The following is a 17500-nucleotide window of genomic DNA, read 5'->3' as shown; positions in this document are numbered from 1 at the left end:
ATACATATTAAGAAAGTTACAAAGTGCATGATAACTGATTTTAGATGAATCCACCAAGTCACAACTCCAATGACAATTCCTCAATTGACAACTGTTGAAGCTGATTTTGAGATCTGGAGGTCATTTGTTGAAAGATGCATTTTGCAGTATAATTATTTTATGGACCTAACTTGTTATTTTATGGGTAGAAATTTTGCTGCATATAAAATCAGTTTTTTATTATTTATATATTAATCTTGGTTCAGATAGTCTGGTGAGATGATCATCTTTGCATTATACCTGTTTTTTCTCTAATAATGCTGCTGCCATAAGTAATATATATAGTATTACTAACCATTTAGGGTTGTTATTCCCAACAGTTTTCACTCTTTCCAGTTCTACCCATTATTCTCTGCATTGTAGGTCTTTCATTTTTACTCATCATACCTGGTCACCCTCTTTCTTCAGTTATTTCATGACTCATTGTACTGTTTTTAATATATTCTTCCAAGCCTTGTGATTATCCTCTGCATGTTACTACTACTATTCTTTGCTCTATTGATTTTCACACAGCAAATAGTTTTACTTCTACTTTTATTTTTTGTAACTATAGTTACCACAATTACTGCTACAGTTTTACTACTACTATTACTACTACTACAGCAGTTAGTGTTATTACTACTACTACTACTACTACTACTACTACTATTACTACTACTACTACTACTACTACTACTACTACTACTATTACTACTACAATTACTACTACTACTATTACTACTACTACTACTACTACTACTACTACTACTACTATTACTACTACTTTTACTACTACTATTACTACTATTATTACTACTACTACTACAGCTACTACTATTACTATTACTATTACTACTACTACTATTACTACTACTACTATTACTACTACTACTACTACTATTACTACTACTACTACTACTACTACTACTATTACTACTACTATTACTATTACTATTACTACTACTACTATTACTACTACTATTACTACTACTACTACTATTACTACTACTACTACTACTACTACTACTACTACTACTACTACTACTTCTGTTACTACTACTACTTCTGTTACTACTACTACTTCTATTACTACTACTACTACTACTACTACTACTACTACTACAGCAGTTAGTGTTACTACTATAGTTACTACTACTATTATTATTATTGTTATTATTATTATTATTACTACTACTACTGTTACTACTACTACTACTACTACTACTACTGCTACTACTACTACTAGTATTACTACTACTACTATTACTACTACTACTATTACTACTACTACTATTACTACTACTACTATTACTACTACTACTACTACTACTACTACTACTACTATTATTATTATTATTATTATTATTATTATTATTACTACTACTACTATTACTACTACTACTACTGTTACTACTACTACTGCTACTACTACTATTACTGTTACTACTACTACTACTACTACTACTGTTACTACTGTTATTACTACTACTGCTACTGTTACTACTATTACTACTTTTGTTACTGCTACTACTACTGTTGTTACTACTACTACTACTACTACTACTACTACTACTACTACTACAGTTAGTGCTACTACTATATTTACTACTACTATTATTATTATTGTTATTATTATTATTATTGCTACTACTGTTACTACTACTACTACTACTACTACTACTACTACTACTACTACTACTACTACTACTACTACTATTACTATTTCTACTACTACTATTACTACTACTACTACTACTACTACTACTATTATTATTATTACTACTACTACTACTATTATTACTACTGTTACTACTACTACTGCTACTATTACTATTACTATTACTACTACTACTACTACTACTGTTACTACTGTTATTACTACTACTGCTACTGTTACTACTATTACTACTTTTGTTACTGCTACTACTACTGTTACTACTACTACTACTACTACTACTACTACTACTACTACAGTTACTACTACTATTACTACTAAATTGATACTACTGTTATTTCCACTACAGTTACTACTACTACAGTTTCTACTACTACTACTATTACTGCAGTTAGTGTTACTACTATATTTACTGTTACTACTACTACCACCACCACCACCACTACTACTACTACTAATACTACCACTACTACCATTACTACTACTACTACTTCTACTACTACTACTAAATTAATACTACTGTTATCACCATCACTACTACTACTACTACTACTACTACTACTACTACTACTACTACAGTTACTACTACTACTGCAGTTACTGTTACTAGTACTACTACTACTGTTATCACCACCACTACTACTACTACTACTACTACTACAAAACTACTTCTGTTACTACTGCTATTACTATTACCACTAGTACTATTACCGCTAGTACTAGTTCCTATTACTACCACAGAACTATTCCTGTTACTACTGCTATTACTATTACCACTAGTACTACCTATTACTACCACTAGTTACTGCTACTACTAGTTGTAGTTTCTACTACTACCAGTAGTAGTTGCTGCTATTGCTACTAGTTACTACTAACTACTACTACTAGTTCCTGCTACTACTACTAGGTACTGCTACTAATGCTACTGCTAGCTATTACTACCACTTGTACTAGTTACTACTAGTACTACTGCTACTGCTGCTGTTACTGCTCTTAGTTCTACTACTACTGTTACTACTACTAGCCCATTGCTACTATTCATTTTACTTCAGTTGCTACCACCACCACTATTACTACAACTACTACTACTATTATAACTACTTCTACCACTTCTACTACAACTACTTATACTATTACTATTTATACCACTACTACTATTTTACAACTGCTATTCTACTATTTCTACTACTGTTACCACCATTACTACTTATGATGTACTACCATACTCCTGCAACAGAAAGCTTTTATAAGAAGGAACAACAAATAACAAGAACAGCAAAGAATAATAATAACTATAACTACTGCTACTACTGCGAACTTATGCTAGGAACATGTCATAATGCATTGTCTGCTATGATGGCCATTGTTCAGTCATACCCACCAGTATTACTTGTAGTGTCATTGCCACCACAACTACCACTGCTTTTTTTTTTTCTTCTTCTTTGTCCTCTTCATTTCTTTTTTCATATTGGTTCTTTTTTATTTTGATTAGTATGAACAATATTTCTGTGGCTACTGTTGTTTTTTGTCATTACTATTATTATTATTATTATTATTATTATTATTATTATTATTATTATAGTTTATATTAATGTCTATTATTATTGATAAAGCTTTTATTAATGTTACCATGTTTGTTATTGTGGTTATGTATTATATTATGATGATTATGGTAATGATAATGATATTTGTCATCATTATTAGAAGTAGACAATTAGAATTAGTATTATTAGTATTAAAATGGAATAATGTAATTGTTACTGTTATATTTTTAATTACTCATTCTCATTATCATTCTCATCATCATCACTGTTGTGATTGTTATTATTCTTTGTATTTATTCTTTTCTTATTATTTTTGTTTGTTGTGATTGTTATTATTTGTATTATTCTCATAAAATTTATATTGATCTCACTACAAGCTGATGATAGTTTTAGTTGATAGGATTGGTAATGATAAGACAAAGAGGACATTAATGTTGATAATGATCATCATCATTGTTTTAATTTTTATTATTACACTCCATTTTTATTATATATATATTTTTAATTGCTTTTGTTTTCATTGTTGTTATTTTTGTTATTAGTAATCAAAATTTAACTTTTTGGTATTGTTATTGTCATAAATACTACAGCCATTTTTATTGTGTTTTTTGCTGCTGTTATAGCATTTTCTGTTATAATTTTTATTAGTTGTTGCAGTGGTATTATTATTGTTCTTGGCATTGTTTATATCAGTATTTTTTTTACATGATATATTTGTTTGTGATAGTGTTGTTATTATTATAATAATAATAATTATTATTATTTATTATTATTATTATTATTATCATCATCATCATCATTATTGTTGTCGTTCTTGCTGTTATTGTTATTATTGGTATTATTGTTTGTTCTTATTTTTTTAAGACATTTATTCTGTAAGGTTGTCATTATATATATATATATATATATATATATATATATATATATATATATATATATATATATATATATATATATATATATATATATATATATATTTATATATTTATATATTTATATATATATATATATATATATATATATATATATATATATATATATATATAGACACACACACACACACACACACACACACACACACACACACACACACACACACACACACACACACACACACACACACACACACGTTTATATTTATATTTATATTTATAGTATTTGCAGTAAAATCCATTATTGATATATTTTAGACATTTTCTGTTGTTATGTTGTTCTTTTGATTATCATTAGGCATCTTTTCCAGCGGTTATGGGAAATACGACACCTCACACGCGATAGGAATTGAGCAGCCAGTAAACATTTATTGAGTTGCCAGATGCATTCCTCCTACTTCGGATATTTCATGCATATTTGTACTTATATTGGATATATATAACACCGCACTACCCACCATAAGATATCAAAAGTCATCTTGGATATCATATTCCTAAATACCTTGTACCTGTCGGAAAGATAACCAGTACAGTAAAATATCAAGCCAATCATGAGACAGCTTTTGTGTTATGTAGTGTTGCGAGACACCCTAATTGCCACTGGAAAAGATGCCTAATATTTTTTGTTAATATTCATTGGATTTATATTGTCATTATTATTATGATTGTTATTATTATTATTATTATCATTATTATTATTACTATTATTACTGTTGTTGTTATTTTTATTATCATTATTATTATTGTTATTATTATTATTGTTATTATTATTATTACTATTATTATTATTACTATTATTATTATTATTATTATTATTATTATTATTATTATTATTATTATTGCTCTTTCAATTATTGTTTTTATTTTGTTATTTCACCAGTTATCATTTTTATTGTCAATACTTGTATAGAGAGTATGATTGAATATTTTTTGCCTCTTTCAATCTCCATATTACAAGTTGCCACTGCTTTGAAGTTTTGCATTTTATTAGTTTTTGCTGGGTTGTGATAGGAAATGTTGATAGGGAACGCTATAACCAGGAGTGCATTATAGACAAATCCATTTGCTCATTTGATTTATTGGCTTTCCTTCTTAGAGGTTTAAAAAGGGAAACTTTGATAACTATTCAATTCATATAAAACATGACATCTTATTCAAATGTGGAACACTGGTACAATGAACAGTCACTTCTACTTCTATGCTGATTCAGTGCGCACAAAAAATTTGATGTATTTCTAAAATCTACTTCTCAGATTTTACATAATGAGACTTGAAATGTCCCAATAAGTTCTGGTGTTCTCTGTTGTTTTTTTGCATAGTTTACTTAATGTCCGCTCTGTCCTCTACCAAAGCGTACACAGATGGTCAGTGGTTAATGATATGCCAGACAGGTTTATTTATTCATGCTATTTTTGCTTTTGCCCTTGATGCTTCTCTAATGTCTGTAAATACATAGACCTAGTTATGTGTCTCCTATGCTGGGGATAGAAGTTATACAAGTTAATCCAGGATTATTGTCAATTTATCATCTGGTAGTTGTTATTTCCTTCCTCTTTCTCCCATTCACTCACTCAGAAGTGTGTGTGTATATATACTTTATGTGAAGTATTATCTTTTTCATTGTATTAATTTTATGTTTTGTTCATTGCAGGTTGGGGATGAGATAAAGCCTATAGGGCCAAGTGTGTGGCATGGCAGATGATATATCTAAAGTGTGGTGATTGAGTACTAGCCACCACCATGGCAGACACAGTCTCCACACAGTGTTCTCAAGATGATGGTGAACCTGGCTCTGCTCTTGCCACAGCAGCGCCTGTGGTCCAAGCCACACCAGGAGGATCTCAGGCATTGGAGACACAAACCTCTTCTAAACCTCCTCCAAAGATGTCTCTTGAGGTACCAGTGGTTTGCATCACACCCCCTTCTCCCATCCCTGGTGATTCTCAGGATAAACCAGCAGAAAGTTCTCCTGAGAAGCCAAATAGAGTGGATGGAGATCCCTTGCAATATTTATCATGTGAGGTGCCAAACGTGTCCACCAAACACCCTGCTGCTGCTGCAAAAGAAAGTTCTTTAGGCGTGGTGCCAGATATAAATCTCGATCCTCTTAAGCATAAGCAGGAATCCACAGTATTAGGGGGCAGTGAAGAATCAAGAAAGGAACATGAGGAGCAAATAAATGTACAAATTAAAAGTCCTTTAGATAATTGTCCTGCAAACCACCCACTTACTGATGCAGAGAGATCTGTAGAGAAGTCAGACACAAGAGTAGAGATATCCACAGAAAAAGCTGCTTCCTTTGAATCTGTGTCAGATAGTGTAACAACATGTAATGAGAGTTCTACGGAAAAACTGACCAGTGAATCAGAAACTTCATTAAAAACTTCAGATGAAGTAGGAAATGCTACACTGGAAAATATTCCTGATAGTGCTTCATTAACAGAAAAAAACAATACAGATCATGGGGCTGAATTGTCAGAAGATAACACAAAGAATATTTCCCCATCAAGTAAAGATCAGACAACGCCTCTTACATCATCCTCAAGTTCAGTTGCAGAAGAGAATGTTAAGGAGGTGGTCAGCTCATCATCTCAGGAACAGGTGCAGGCACCAGTATCTGAGAACAGAGCTTCTAAGGTACCTTTAGTTTTGACTGACAGGTCATCATCACTGCCAACAGTATTCTCAGACCAGCAGTCATCAAAAGTTCCATCTGCGGCCAATCAATCTTCAGGCTCTCCACTGTCATGTCCAAGTGCACTTGCAGACACTTTACAGTCAGCTTCTTCAAAAGAAGAGTCAAACTCTTCAGCAGTTTCTGACTGTAGTGTATCAAAGAATGCTCATTCATCAAGAACAGTTCAGAATTCTTCAAGTGAGTGTGGTGTCGAAGTAGAGCAGAGTGAAGTATCAAGTGAAAGAAGTAAAGAAAAGACAACTGATTCCATATCTGTAACAGAAAATTTGAAGGAACCTCTAGAAAGTGAGGATGTAGCTAAAGCGAGCAAGTTGACCATTAAGAAAGTGGACGAAATTAATGACGACCATGAAGTGAATACAGTAGACACAACCAAGGTGTTGAGTGAACAGAATGTAGCTCATGAAGTGCCAGTTGAGACCATTCCAGTAATTGTCAATACAGAGGAGAGAGAACAGGTGAAAATTGGAAGGGAAGTACAAGGTAACTTTGTATCTCCTGTAATACCATCCTCTCACAGTAGTGCCATTGCTAGTCCAGACAATGTCTCATCAGTGGATGCTGAACAATTACAACCTGTTACAATAGGCAGCAGCTTACAGCCTCTAGAAGAGGTTCAGGAAGCTTCTGTGTCAGGTGATCCGTCCTTTGCTGCAGCTGATCTGGCACTGATTGACAGCAGTGCAGATGAAGCTGACAGTATTGGTGGTTTGGTGATCAACAGTGTTATAGGTGCAGCTGATGGGGTTGCAGACTTCCATCCTGATGAAATGGAAACTGATAGGGAGCTCACTGATATTAGTGCATCAGCTCCACATACTGTTGGAGAAAATTGTGACAATGTTGATTCTAGTGATGAGATTGAACCCAGTGCCAAGCGAATGAGATTTGAGAATGGAGGAGATGACATAGAGGATAAATTGCAAACTTCTAGAAATGTAAATATTAAGGTTTCCCCAATAAAAAATGGCCACGGCTTATGGGACGCATGCAAGTTACGACAGATCTTACTGGAGAAAGGAACCATCATGTTGAGGCTTCATGCGTCTGTAGATCACATGGAAATGAATGATTCAGATAAAGAAAACAAGGATGTGGACTTCACAGGTATCATGATTGAAATTAAAGACGATGATCAAGACCACATACTGGGTCTCGCGTCCCTGGAGCCAGATGCTGACCTGTGTGACCCCCTTGCCATTGGATTGACACACAACCTTGACCACACATCGCCGCCCCACTACAGCCGGGGGTACCCTCACCACCCCAGGGGCCGCTCCACTACGCTACAGCCAGCTATGACCAGACCAGTTTTCAAGCATCTGCAGTCTCCACCTCATGTAAGCTTCATTACTATTTTTTCAGCAGTAGTGTACTATTAAGTGTGTAGATTTTGGTTAATATTGTTGGCATAGGTATTTATTAGGTACTGAAGTAATATGTATATGTGTGTATCACTTTTTTTGTAACTTCTTTTTCTCCTCTTTAGCTGCTGCATGAATCTTTGTTTGCCAGTTTAATGCTTAAATATAACTTATATATGTTGATGATTTATTGTTATTATTGATATTTTATCTAATATTAATTGATAAATATTTACTTGAACATTTTTTATTTAGAACCTGATTTAGTTTGATTTTACCTTTGTTTTAAGAAAAGTAATCGCACTCATAAAGTTTTTAGTTGACGTATAGAATCTGGGATAGAGTATTTTTTTCTCGTCATCAGATGAGGTATGTCAGCAGGAGTATTAGCTACGGTTAGTCTCTTTCATCTGCAGACATAGTGTTTGGGAGGTCATGCAATGAAGGGAACTTGTTTTTTAGGGTGCTAGGTATCATTTCAAGTCAAATTATTTCTTGTTAAATGATTTTTCATGTTTTTCTTTCTTTTCTTTTCTTTCTTTCTTTTTCTTTTTTTTAAAGTAAATCGTCAGAATCTGTTTAGAATCATTGTGTCACTCTGCATGGAACTATATTAGGAAAACATTATTAATTGCAATATGAATAAATACAAACTACTAACCACTTTTGCACATTGCAATTGCTACATCTCAAAATTAAAATTTATGACATAACCGTTGGTAGTGCTGTCTGTTCGTGTACAGTACATTTATTCTCAATTCATAATCAGATGTGTTCTTCTTTATATAGTTAGAATTGTGAAGATAAGAAGTAAATGATTTTAAAGCATTAACACTAGATAGAATTATTGAGCATGTAGTCATCATTTCTTTGCTCTGTAGTACATTAAATGCAAGGAATGACACAAAATAGAGCACAATATGTATTAGGTTACAGTTTGTGTTGGTAAAATATTGCCTGTATAAAAAAAAACATGTTTACCATATGTGGAGGGGAGATAAAATGCTGCAAAGAGGAAACACCCCAGAGCAGTCCACTGTATGATGCTGACAAATGGAAGGTCTTTAAATTGAAGACTGAAGAATAGTCCAGAAACAGTAGAGCTATCCAACCCAAGGAGCCTGTAATGCATCATCATTAACACTTTTCAGTTTGTCAGTGTATTTGTTCCACAGTGTATTTTACATCATTTTGTAACATTTGAAAGCTACATGTATAGCATTATTGCTATCCTCTCTAAAGTGCTAATGCAGTTCATGTAATTGTTCTCAATTATTTGAAGAGCAGAACACAAACATTAAATGAGAACCAATTAGCTTCTTAGCAGTGGTTGAAGGGTGTAACTTTTCTGTCAATATAGCATATGGTGATTGTAGCCATCAAAGGTTCTCACAAAACACTGGCTCTGAGGCCTAGATGTTGTAAACATAATCTTTGATTGTAAGATATAGATATTCCTTGCACTTTATACCATCAGCAAACTTAGTGGTCTAACTATGCTCATATATTCTATCTATATGTTTCCAGCTTTTCTTTTGAAGATACTGAAAATTGTCTAAAGAAGTTAGATCGATTAATAGGTTATCAAGGAAGGAAAGGATATCAATGACGTCCTTCATTTCATCTGAAACTTGAAAGTTTTTACTTGTGTCTCTCCTCATTTCCCACTAAACCACTCAAGTTGAATGCAAGCTATAGCTATATTTCAGCTTGGGAAAGCAATTGCTAAAGAATAATTTTCTGTGTACGAACAACTTCTCATAGGTCTATGGTGTTAAAGATACTCTCAACCTTAGATAAAGGTTTTATTTTTTGGTTTAATGGTTTTACTTCAGGCAGTGTGTTTTACATTTTTCAGGTTTTATTGATAGTGATTTTTGTAATACACAGACTTATTTGGTAATACTTCTCAACCTTTGAATATTCTCTATAAGCTACTTCATTGATTTAAAAATTCAGATGTGTTTATGTTTGGGTTTATTTATTGATTTCTTTTGTATTAATTTTTAAGAGGAATGTAATTATAAATTCCTAAGCATATTGATTTAGATAATGTATATACACTCAGTGATGTATCAGATCATACTCACTCAAATTTATCTGCACCATTGAACCATTTGTTAAGTATCAATGCATACTTGAAGAATAAACCTTTTTAATGTAAATGAAGGAGACATTCATCATGATTTATATGCCACTAAACCTTATATCTATGTTTATTTATACAAAAAATAAACTGATAGATAAATATGATAAACATAATTACAAATAGCTTTGTCATGCTAGGTAGTGACTTCCAAGATGGTAGTGTAGCATGTCGTAAGTGGAAAGGGCCAAGGGAAGGGATGGAAGGTGTAGGAGTTGCCGATGGCATAGAGAGGGTAGAAAGGGGAATTAGATGGGAGGCCCTCTAAGGTAGGAAGAGGTGTATGGATAAAGTGGGATAGCTGTCTCTCACCACAAGCTAGATATAGTTGTTTAAACTGTCAACATCCTATTCATAGCCAATTTGATAAGAGAACTGATGCACAAGAAACTTATTTACCTTTTTTCCCAGTTGTAGATGTCTACGGTAATGAAAAAGTTTTGAAAGATAAAGTAGCGAGAGGCATCTTTGGCCAGATATTTGCGCCTTTTAATCTGGACATGGAGAAAGCATTAAACTTTTCTCTTTCCTTCTTTTTACAAATTTAAACATCTCACTTGTCTGAAAAGCTATGTTTTTGTTATATCAATCTGTTTTGCCACCTTGAGATTTGTTTTTCTAATTAATTTTTCTCTTGAAAGATCATTGTACTTAATGAAACCACTATTATTATTGTTATTGAATATTGATAAGGTACAAAAAGTAAAAGGGAGCTAGTTGTGGAGGAAGCCTCTGAGGAGGAAATGGCCTCCATAGGTCAGTCACATTAATAGCAAGCATAGTCAGTGGTAGCAGCCATGGCAATTATAGATATTAATTGTTTCATGAATTTCAGTCTCCAGGAAACAAAAAAATATGTAAATTTTCTGGGTACTTTAACCCATACTTTTTTTTTTTTTTTTTTTTTTTTTTTTAATCTAAGCCTTATTGTGTGATCTGTAGTATGATTATTTACACGTTTTGGGTAATTTTGAAAAATCCAGTGTTGTAGGGATAAGTGTATATTACAAGATCAAAAAATATGGCATGTGACTGATAAGGGAAATAAAGACATTATCCGGCCAAATCATGACTTCCTCAGTGCTTAAACAGTTATCCGAGTGTCTTGTGGCTCGCGAGCAAATACATAGGCGTTAGGCTTACGTGAGTGGTTATTCTCCTGGGTGTATGGCTTGTAGGCCTGGGCCACGCAATCACTCATGTGTGGGAACAAGATTCCTTGCCTTCTGTTTGCAGTCTTTAGCCTTTTTTATGTTTTTGCTGTTTTACAGGTTCCAGAGTTGTATGTTTGTCATTTATTATGTTGTGTAAAGAAAATAATAAGACTTTTTAATTCTCTGGGCAATTTGCTCTTTGTTTATTTACAATAACAAAAAGTAACTTATGTTGTTTATGCTTATGTTTTTGTATTATTCAATTTTCTGTAACGCATCCTGTGTAAACATGAATAGGTTCTTGTGCATGGATATAGTGTCCTCATTGGTGCTGGCACTCTTCCAGGCATGCCTTACTGATGGTACATTCCACCTTTGTTTTCTGGTGGAAATATTAAAGTCCACTCAGTCAATCTCCCTCCAAAGGCATTGTGCACTTGTGGTGAGAAGCCTCGTCGCACATCAATCAGCAACAAAATCCAATGATGAGATTCTCTTGTCACCCCAGCCCTCAGCCTATTTTTTTCCATGATGATAAGTTCCCGACAGCCACCTCACAGCCAGATTTTTTCATGATAAGATGGATCCAATAGGTTAATTACAGTTTTGAAAGGACTATTGACTGTTTTCCTATGTGTCAGAAAGGTGTTAAGAAAAGCAAGACACATCTACGTGGTTAAGTTTCTTAGCTATATTTATAGAATACCTGAAGAGATGATACTTCTGATGATTTTAAAACACTTGATATTATGAATTTTGTTTCTCTTTGTTTTCTTTTTCTTATTATTATTGTGGAATTTCTTAATTGTATTTTTTTTTTTGTCATATGCCTGACATTCTTTTGTCTTTTCATTAACCCGTATGATCCAGGTGAAGTGACCATCATGAGAAAATTTTGGCTTTGGGGTGTGTTGTTGAGAACATGCCATCATGGGAAAGAAAATTTGTCTGATGATATGAATTGAACATCTTGTGTATTTCATCTGACTGTTAGAATGACAGGGAAAACTTACCAGGATTGCACAAATCTTTTGGAGGGTGATTAGACTCATTTGACATTTAGGAAGGGGTTTTGGCATTATATCTTTGGACAAATGAGTGTGGAATGTAATGTCCCTGAGGTGTGATTGGAAGAGCGCCATCTTCAGAGAAGATGCCATTTCCATGCTCAGGATCCTATTTTTGGCAGCAATGACTAGCGGCACTGGTGGTATTTCATATTATATTATTTTAAATGAGACTCATGAAATGTTATGTATAGGTATGTAATGTTATTATTGTTTCACATATAGAATAACCTAAAGAAATGATATGGAGTCAGTGCAAGGAAAGCAGTCTATTACCATCAGGATAAAACATCAAATGACAAAGATGGACATTGGATAATGGCAAAAGAACTAAAAATGTTTATTTATAAAAAGACAAAATAACTTTATTAAGGGGAAGCATAGAGTCATGTCATCACAAACGAGTGTTCATTTGCACCCAGCCCACAAGCTGCACACCTGGCAGAGTGTCTGCTCACGTAAACCTAATGCCTGTATTTTGGATGGCAATGAAGCATCTGGATCCAATAGGTTAAAGTAGTTGTTTCATGACAAATGCTTTTATCTTTAGAAAACAATGTTTGCCCTAAATGCTTATCATTGAATATTTTGGGTTTATCCATTCATCATGAAATAGCCAGGATTAACATCTTCATGTCTAATTACATGACAATGAATTAGCCAAATGCAGAGTAACAAGCACCCATACTATTGTTACAAAACAATTCTTTGTGTCTCATCATCGCGGAGATAGAGCCCCTTAAGTGTAGGCTGAAAGTCTGTTTTTAGCCTCATATCCTAGAAATCATGCATTCCAAAATCTTCTTTATTTTTGCTTATCCCCCTTTATGTTTCTTCCTCATAGTGTTACTGTTGCTTTTCTTAGATTACAATTTTACGGCTGGTTTGTTAAAACAGTGAGGCCCGACTCGATGAACATTTATTATACGGACATGCAAATACACTGAAATAAATGCATATATATCAGTCAAGACATGCATATCTTATGTGTAAATAGATATATGAATGTATATGTATCTGATTGATAAACAGATAAACATTTATTTGTCTGTCTGTCTTTATGTATGACTATTAATTGGGTCGGGTCTTCCTCAATTTTAACAAACCAGCCACTAATCTCTTGAGAGGGGATGGCTTCCTGTTTTCTTTTCATAATTATTTTGGTTTTAATTTAGTATTAGTAGCAGTTATGGAAAAATAGCATTTCATAAAAAGTGCAGGTGATACATCTTATTTATGCAGTCATGTGCTGCTTTATATCCATATGTTCTGTGAAATGGAGCAATTATATGAACTAGACAGTACATAAAAGCAATGCAATAGAAGTATATAGAAGTAAGCACTCTAGAAATGCTATACTTGATGCCATAGATGAATGCAGTTTCCATTATCACATTATCAGCTGTCATAAATAATATCCCCAAATGTTAGGAGTAATACCGTCTGAAGGCAGTGGTCTGAAATTGTCCAGAAAAAAGGAGCAGATGTCAGACTTAGGAAAGAGGGTGGACAAAGAGTGTTGTGTAGTAATACTGTCAGTTTGTTTTCATTTGTATAATTGCCTTTGTTATATCAGTTAATTTTGTAAATACACCTTTATGTTTGAAAGTGTTTGTGGTAATCTTGCTTACAAATGCGTCCCATTGCTTGCTTGTCTTGTTATCATGAATTATTTTTGCTTTATAGATAATTGTTTTTTTACATAATTACATTCTAATGATTATAAGTGATATGCTTGCTTCTTTGGTATCTTATATATTATGTATCTATACCCCATATATTTAATATTTATTTTAACTTTTGTATGTTTGATTAAGATAATCACTTTGGTATTGCTAAATTAAATCTGATATGGTTATTAATGCAAATAAGTAGATGTTTAGATTTACAAAAAACTTAAAATACTCTAAATAGCTTATATGATAAGAGAAAATAATAATTCAAAGGGAAAAATAAAAATTACACAGATTCATGGATAATGGCAACCTGGAACCGAAGTGGTTGAATTAACCAGCTTTTCTTTTTATAGTCACAGCACTATATGAAGCAGGACCTTCTGGGCCACCCGCAGCCTTTGGAGTTTGAAGAGCCGCAACTAGGAACAACAGAGTGGGCAGGTAGGTTACTTCTACTTCTCGAAAGTATTAGCTGTTTCGTGTATTTAGTTATTTCTGTATTTATTTATATATCGTTATTTTGTTTATATATGTGTGTAGCGTGTGTGTGCGTGTGTGAGTGTGAGTGTGAGTGAGAGTGAGTGAGTGAGTGAGTGAGTGAGTGTGTGTGTGTGTGTGTGTGTGTTTTTCAAGTGTTCTTATTATAGTTATTTTTTCCTGTAATTGTTAATATTACTGGACTGTTGTTCTACTACTGCTGCTCCTGTCTGAAAAGTACATCAGTGGTGCACCAGGGTTATCACTGTCCTTGTATTAGTACCACAGCTGATGTTAACATTTATCATTGGGTGCATCTGAAACTTAGGGTTAGTATAATGAAATTTCAAAAGGTCGAATTATTTCAAATTTATTATTCAGTTATTGAGCTCTTTTGTTTTTTAGATTTTTTTATATTGTTCATCAGCATTACATTAAGACCTTAGATTTTCACAAATCATTTCTGCTTTACTTATGAATCCTGTCAGTTCTGCCAGGAATTTTGTTCTTTTTGTGGATTTCCACTTCCTATGGGACATAGGATCTTGAAAAAGAGCGACACACATTCCAGTCTGGCCACTGCTTCCATAAGGTTTTATCTTTTGAAGTTTATGCATAATTATCAAATTTCATTAGTAATGTAGTTAGGGTCTTAGTGGTGATTGAATCCTTTAAATCATATTTTTATCATGGGAAAAGGAGAAAACCATGATTTATTATTATTATTATTTTTTTCTTGCTTTTTTATACAATGTAGTTAATTTTATTATCACTGATGAACAGAAATACACAGTAATCTTTACAAAGGTAAAATAAAACACAACAACAATGAAATGGAATGATAAAAAGTTTCAATATTCTCTTATTGTAGCAATGTTTTATCTATATCAAGTGGAATTTAGATCTTACAGGACTGTCATTAATTGAATTTGCAATACATTTCCCCATTCTTGTCCTATATGCAGCATTAGAGATATGCTGACACTGATACCGGAGCCAGATTTTGACAGACACTGATATCACTCAATGATACCAACCAGTGGCAGTACTTAAGGTTTTGCTTACATCAATATGTATTTTTTATATATTTGAATATAAAAATGATAAAGCTCTGGTATTTAGCTGAATGAACAAGTACGCCCAATAATGCCGGTAAAAAATTACGCAAGTGGACATGATTGCGGGATTGTTGGTGAGCAGTGAGTTTCCCCTCTTTGCGCCTGGCTTGTTTGGTAATTTGTAGGAAACATTAGGCACCTAAAAGCTTGTATATTCATACAATTTACAGAAATTTTGCAGGTTTACCTTCACATTAGGTGCTATTGCTTAAAAGTTTTTCCATAGAAATGATCCCGCTACTGTTAGAGAAAAACAAGCTTTGTCTGATGAGCCTAGGGCGCAGAAGGGTTGTGTTTGATGCCACCCATTACTTTGTCCACAATGGCCATGGCATGTACATATATGCCACCCGGCAGAAAGTGGTTAACCCAATGCCGATAGGTATTAAAGTTGGGCGAGTGGACGTAATAATGGGATTGTTGGCGTGCATCATCAGTTTCCTGTTTGCGCCTGGCTAGTTCGGTAGTTTGCGAGCAACATTTGGCATCTAAAAGCTCCTATTTTTCTATAAGTAATAAAATTATTATAATTTTTAAGGTTTTCCTTCATTATAGGTGCTATTGCCTAAAATCTTTACCAAAAAAATGAAGCCGCTACTATCAGAGAAAAACAAACTCCATCCAACGAGCCAGTGAGGTGGGAATGGGCATGATATGATTCTATTCATTTTTCGGTCCACAACAGCCATTGCATGTATGTATAAGCCACCCGTCGTCTAGTGGTTAATAGCTGAGGACTGTATTTATGATACTGACTTCCAAGTATACTCTTTTTTTTTATTCCAATGCCTATAAGTAACTGATATATACAATTACATGGAATAACAATAACCATATATTTTTGAGTGAGGGAGATTAATGTATACATTGACTGACTTATCATTGATACCAAGTTCTACATCATAAGGAGTAAGCACCATATTCATTGACTCCTCATATAGTCTCATTAGAGGTGGTACCAATTAAACATTTGAGTCAAAAGAAATTGCGACAAAGGGAAAAGTTCTGTTAGGTGGACAACTTTTGATGCTCCATCAATGAACAGTGTCCAGTGGTGAGAGACGGTGTATGAGTTTTGCCAGTGCAGATATGTGTTTAAATAAATTGTGGTGTTGCAAAGTGAAAGGACACACAAATATATCTCAAGTTGTAGTTTATTTAGCAGTGATGTATGCCCCCAGGAGGCCAATTAGGGACAAATACAACTCTAAAGATCAGGACACAATTAGAAATATTACAAATAAAACTCAAAAAGTTGGATGATAGTGACAAGTGTATAAGTTTGTGTAATGTGTATGTATGTACATGTTTTTTATCAAAATATTGTTCTGGGTAACACAGACCAGTACAAAATTATGTCAAAAATGGAATTACTCATATCTTACTACTAGAGTGAATTTGCTATAAGTGTATGCTGATAATGAACCAACTCTACATTTGGGAGGCTTCCTTAAGACTTGGCCATCATGTTTTCTTGATATGTGGTTTAGAGCTGTGTAACCCCTAAAGACTGTAATTCCACAGCCCAGTTTTTACTCCCAGAAGCAAATAACCTAAAATTTTCATCTTTTACTTGGAACAAATTTGGTCTTTAGTGATTTAAAAGCTGAGTTTTACATACCAAAAAATGT

The 17500-nt window shown here is 33.4% G+C and overlaps 1 protein-coding gene across 2 annotated transcripts in view; it reads left to right on the top strand.

The window, feature by feature from the left end:
- LOC113814239 (titin homolog) overlaps positions 1-17500 on the top strand; it is a 32499-nt gene that overhangs the window by 903 nt on the left and 14096 nt on the right. For both annotated transcript variants that reach the window (XM_027366272.2, XM_027366271.2), the window contains exons 2-3: positions 5821-8207; positions 14628-14715. In XM_027366272.2, coding sequence (XP_027222073.2) covers positions 5910-8207; positions 14628-14715 — 2386 coding nt within the window. In that variant the 5' untranslated portion in view covers positions 5821-5909. The remainder of the gene's footprint in view (positions 1-5820; positions 8208-14627; positions 14716-17500) is intronic.

Source organism: Penaeus vannamei, chromosome 10 (assembly GCF_042767895.1).
Source record: "Penaeus vannamei isolate JL-2024 chromosome 10, ASM4276789v1, whole genome shotgun sequence".
NCBI classification, from domain to species: domain Eukaryota; kingdom Metazoa; phylum Arthropoda; class Malacostraca; order Decapoda; family Penaeidae; genus Penaeus; species Penaeus vannamei.
This window is presented reverse-complemented; position numbering and strand designations above follow the sequence as displayed.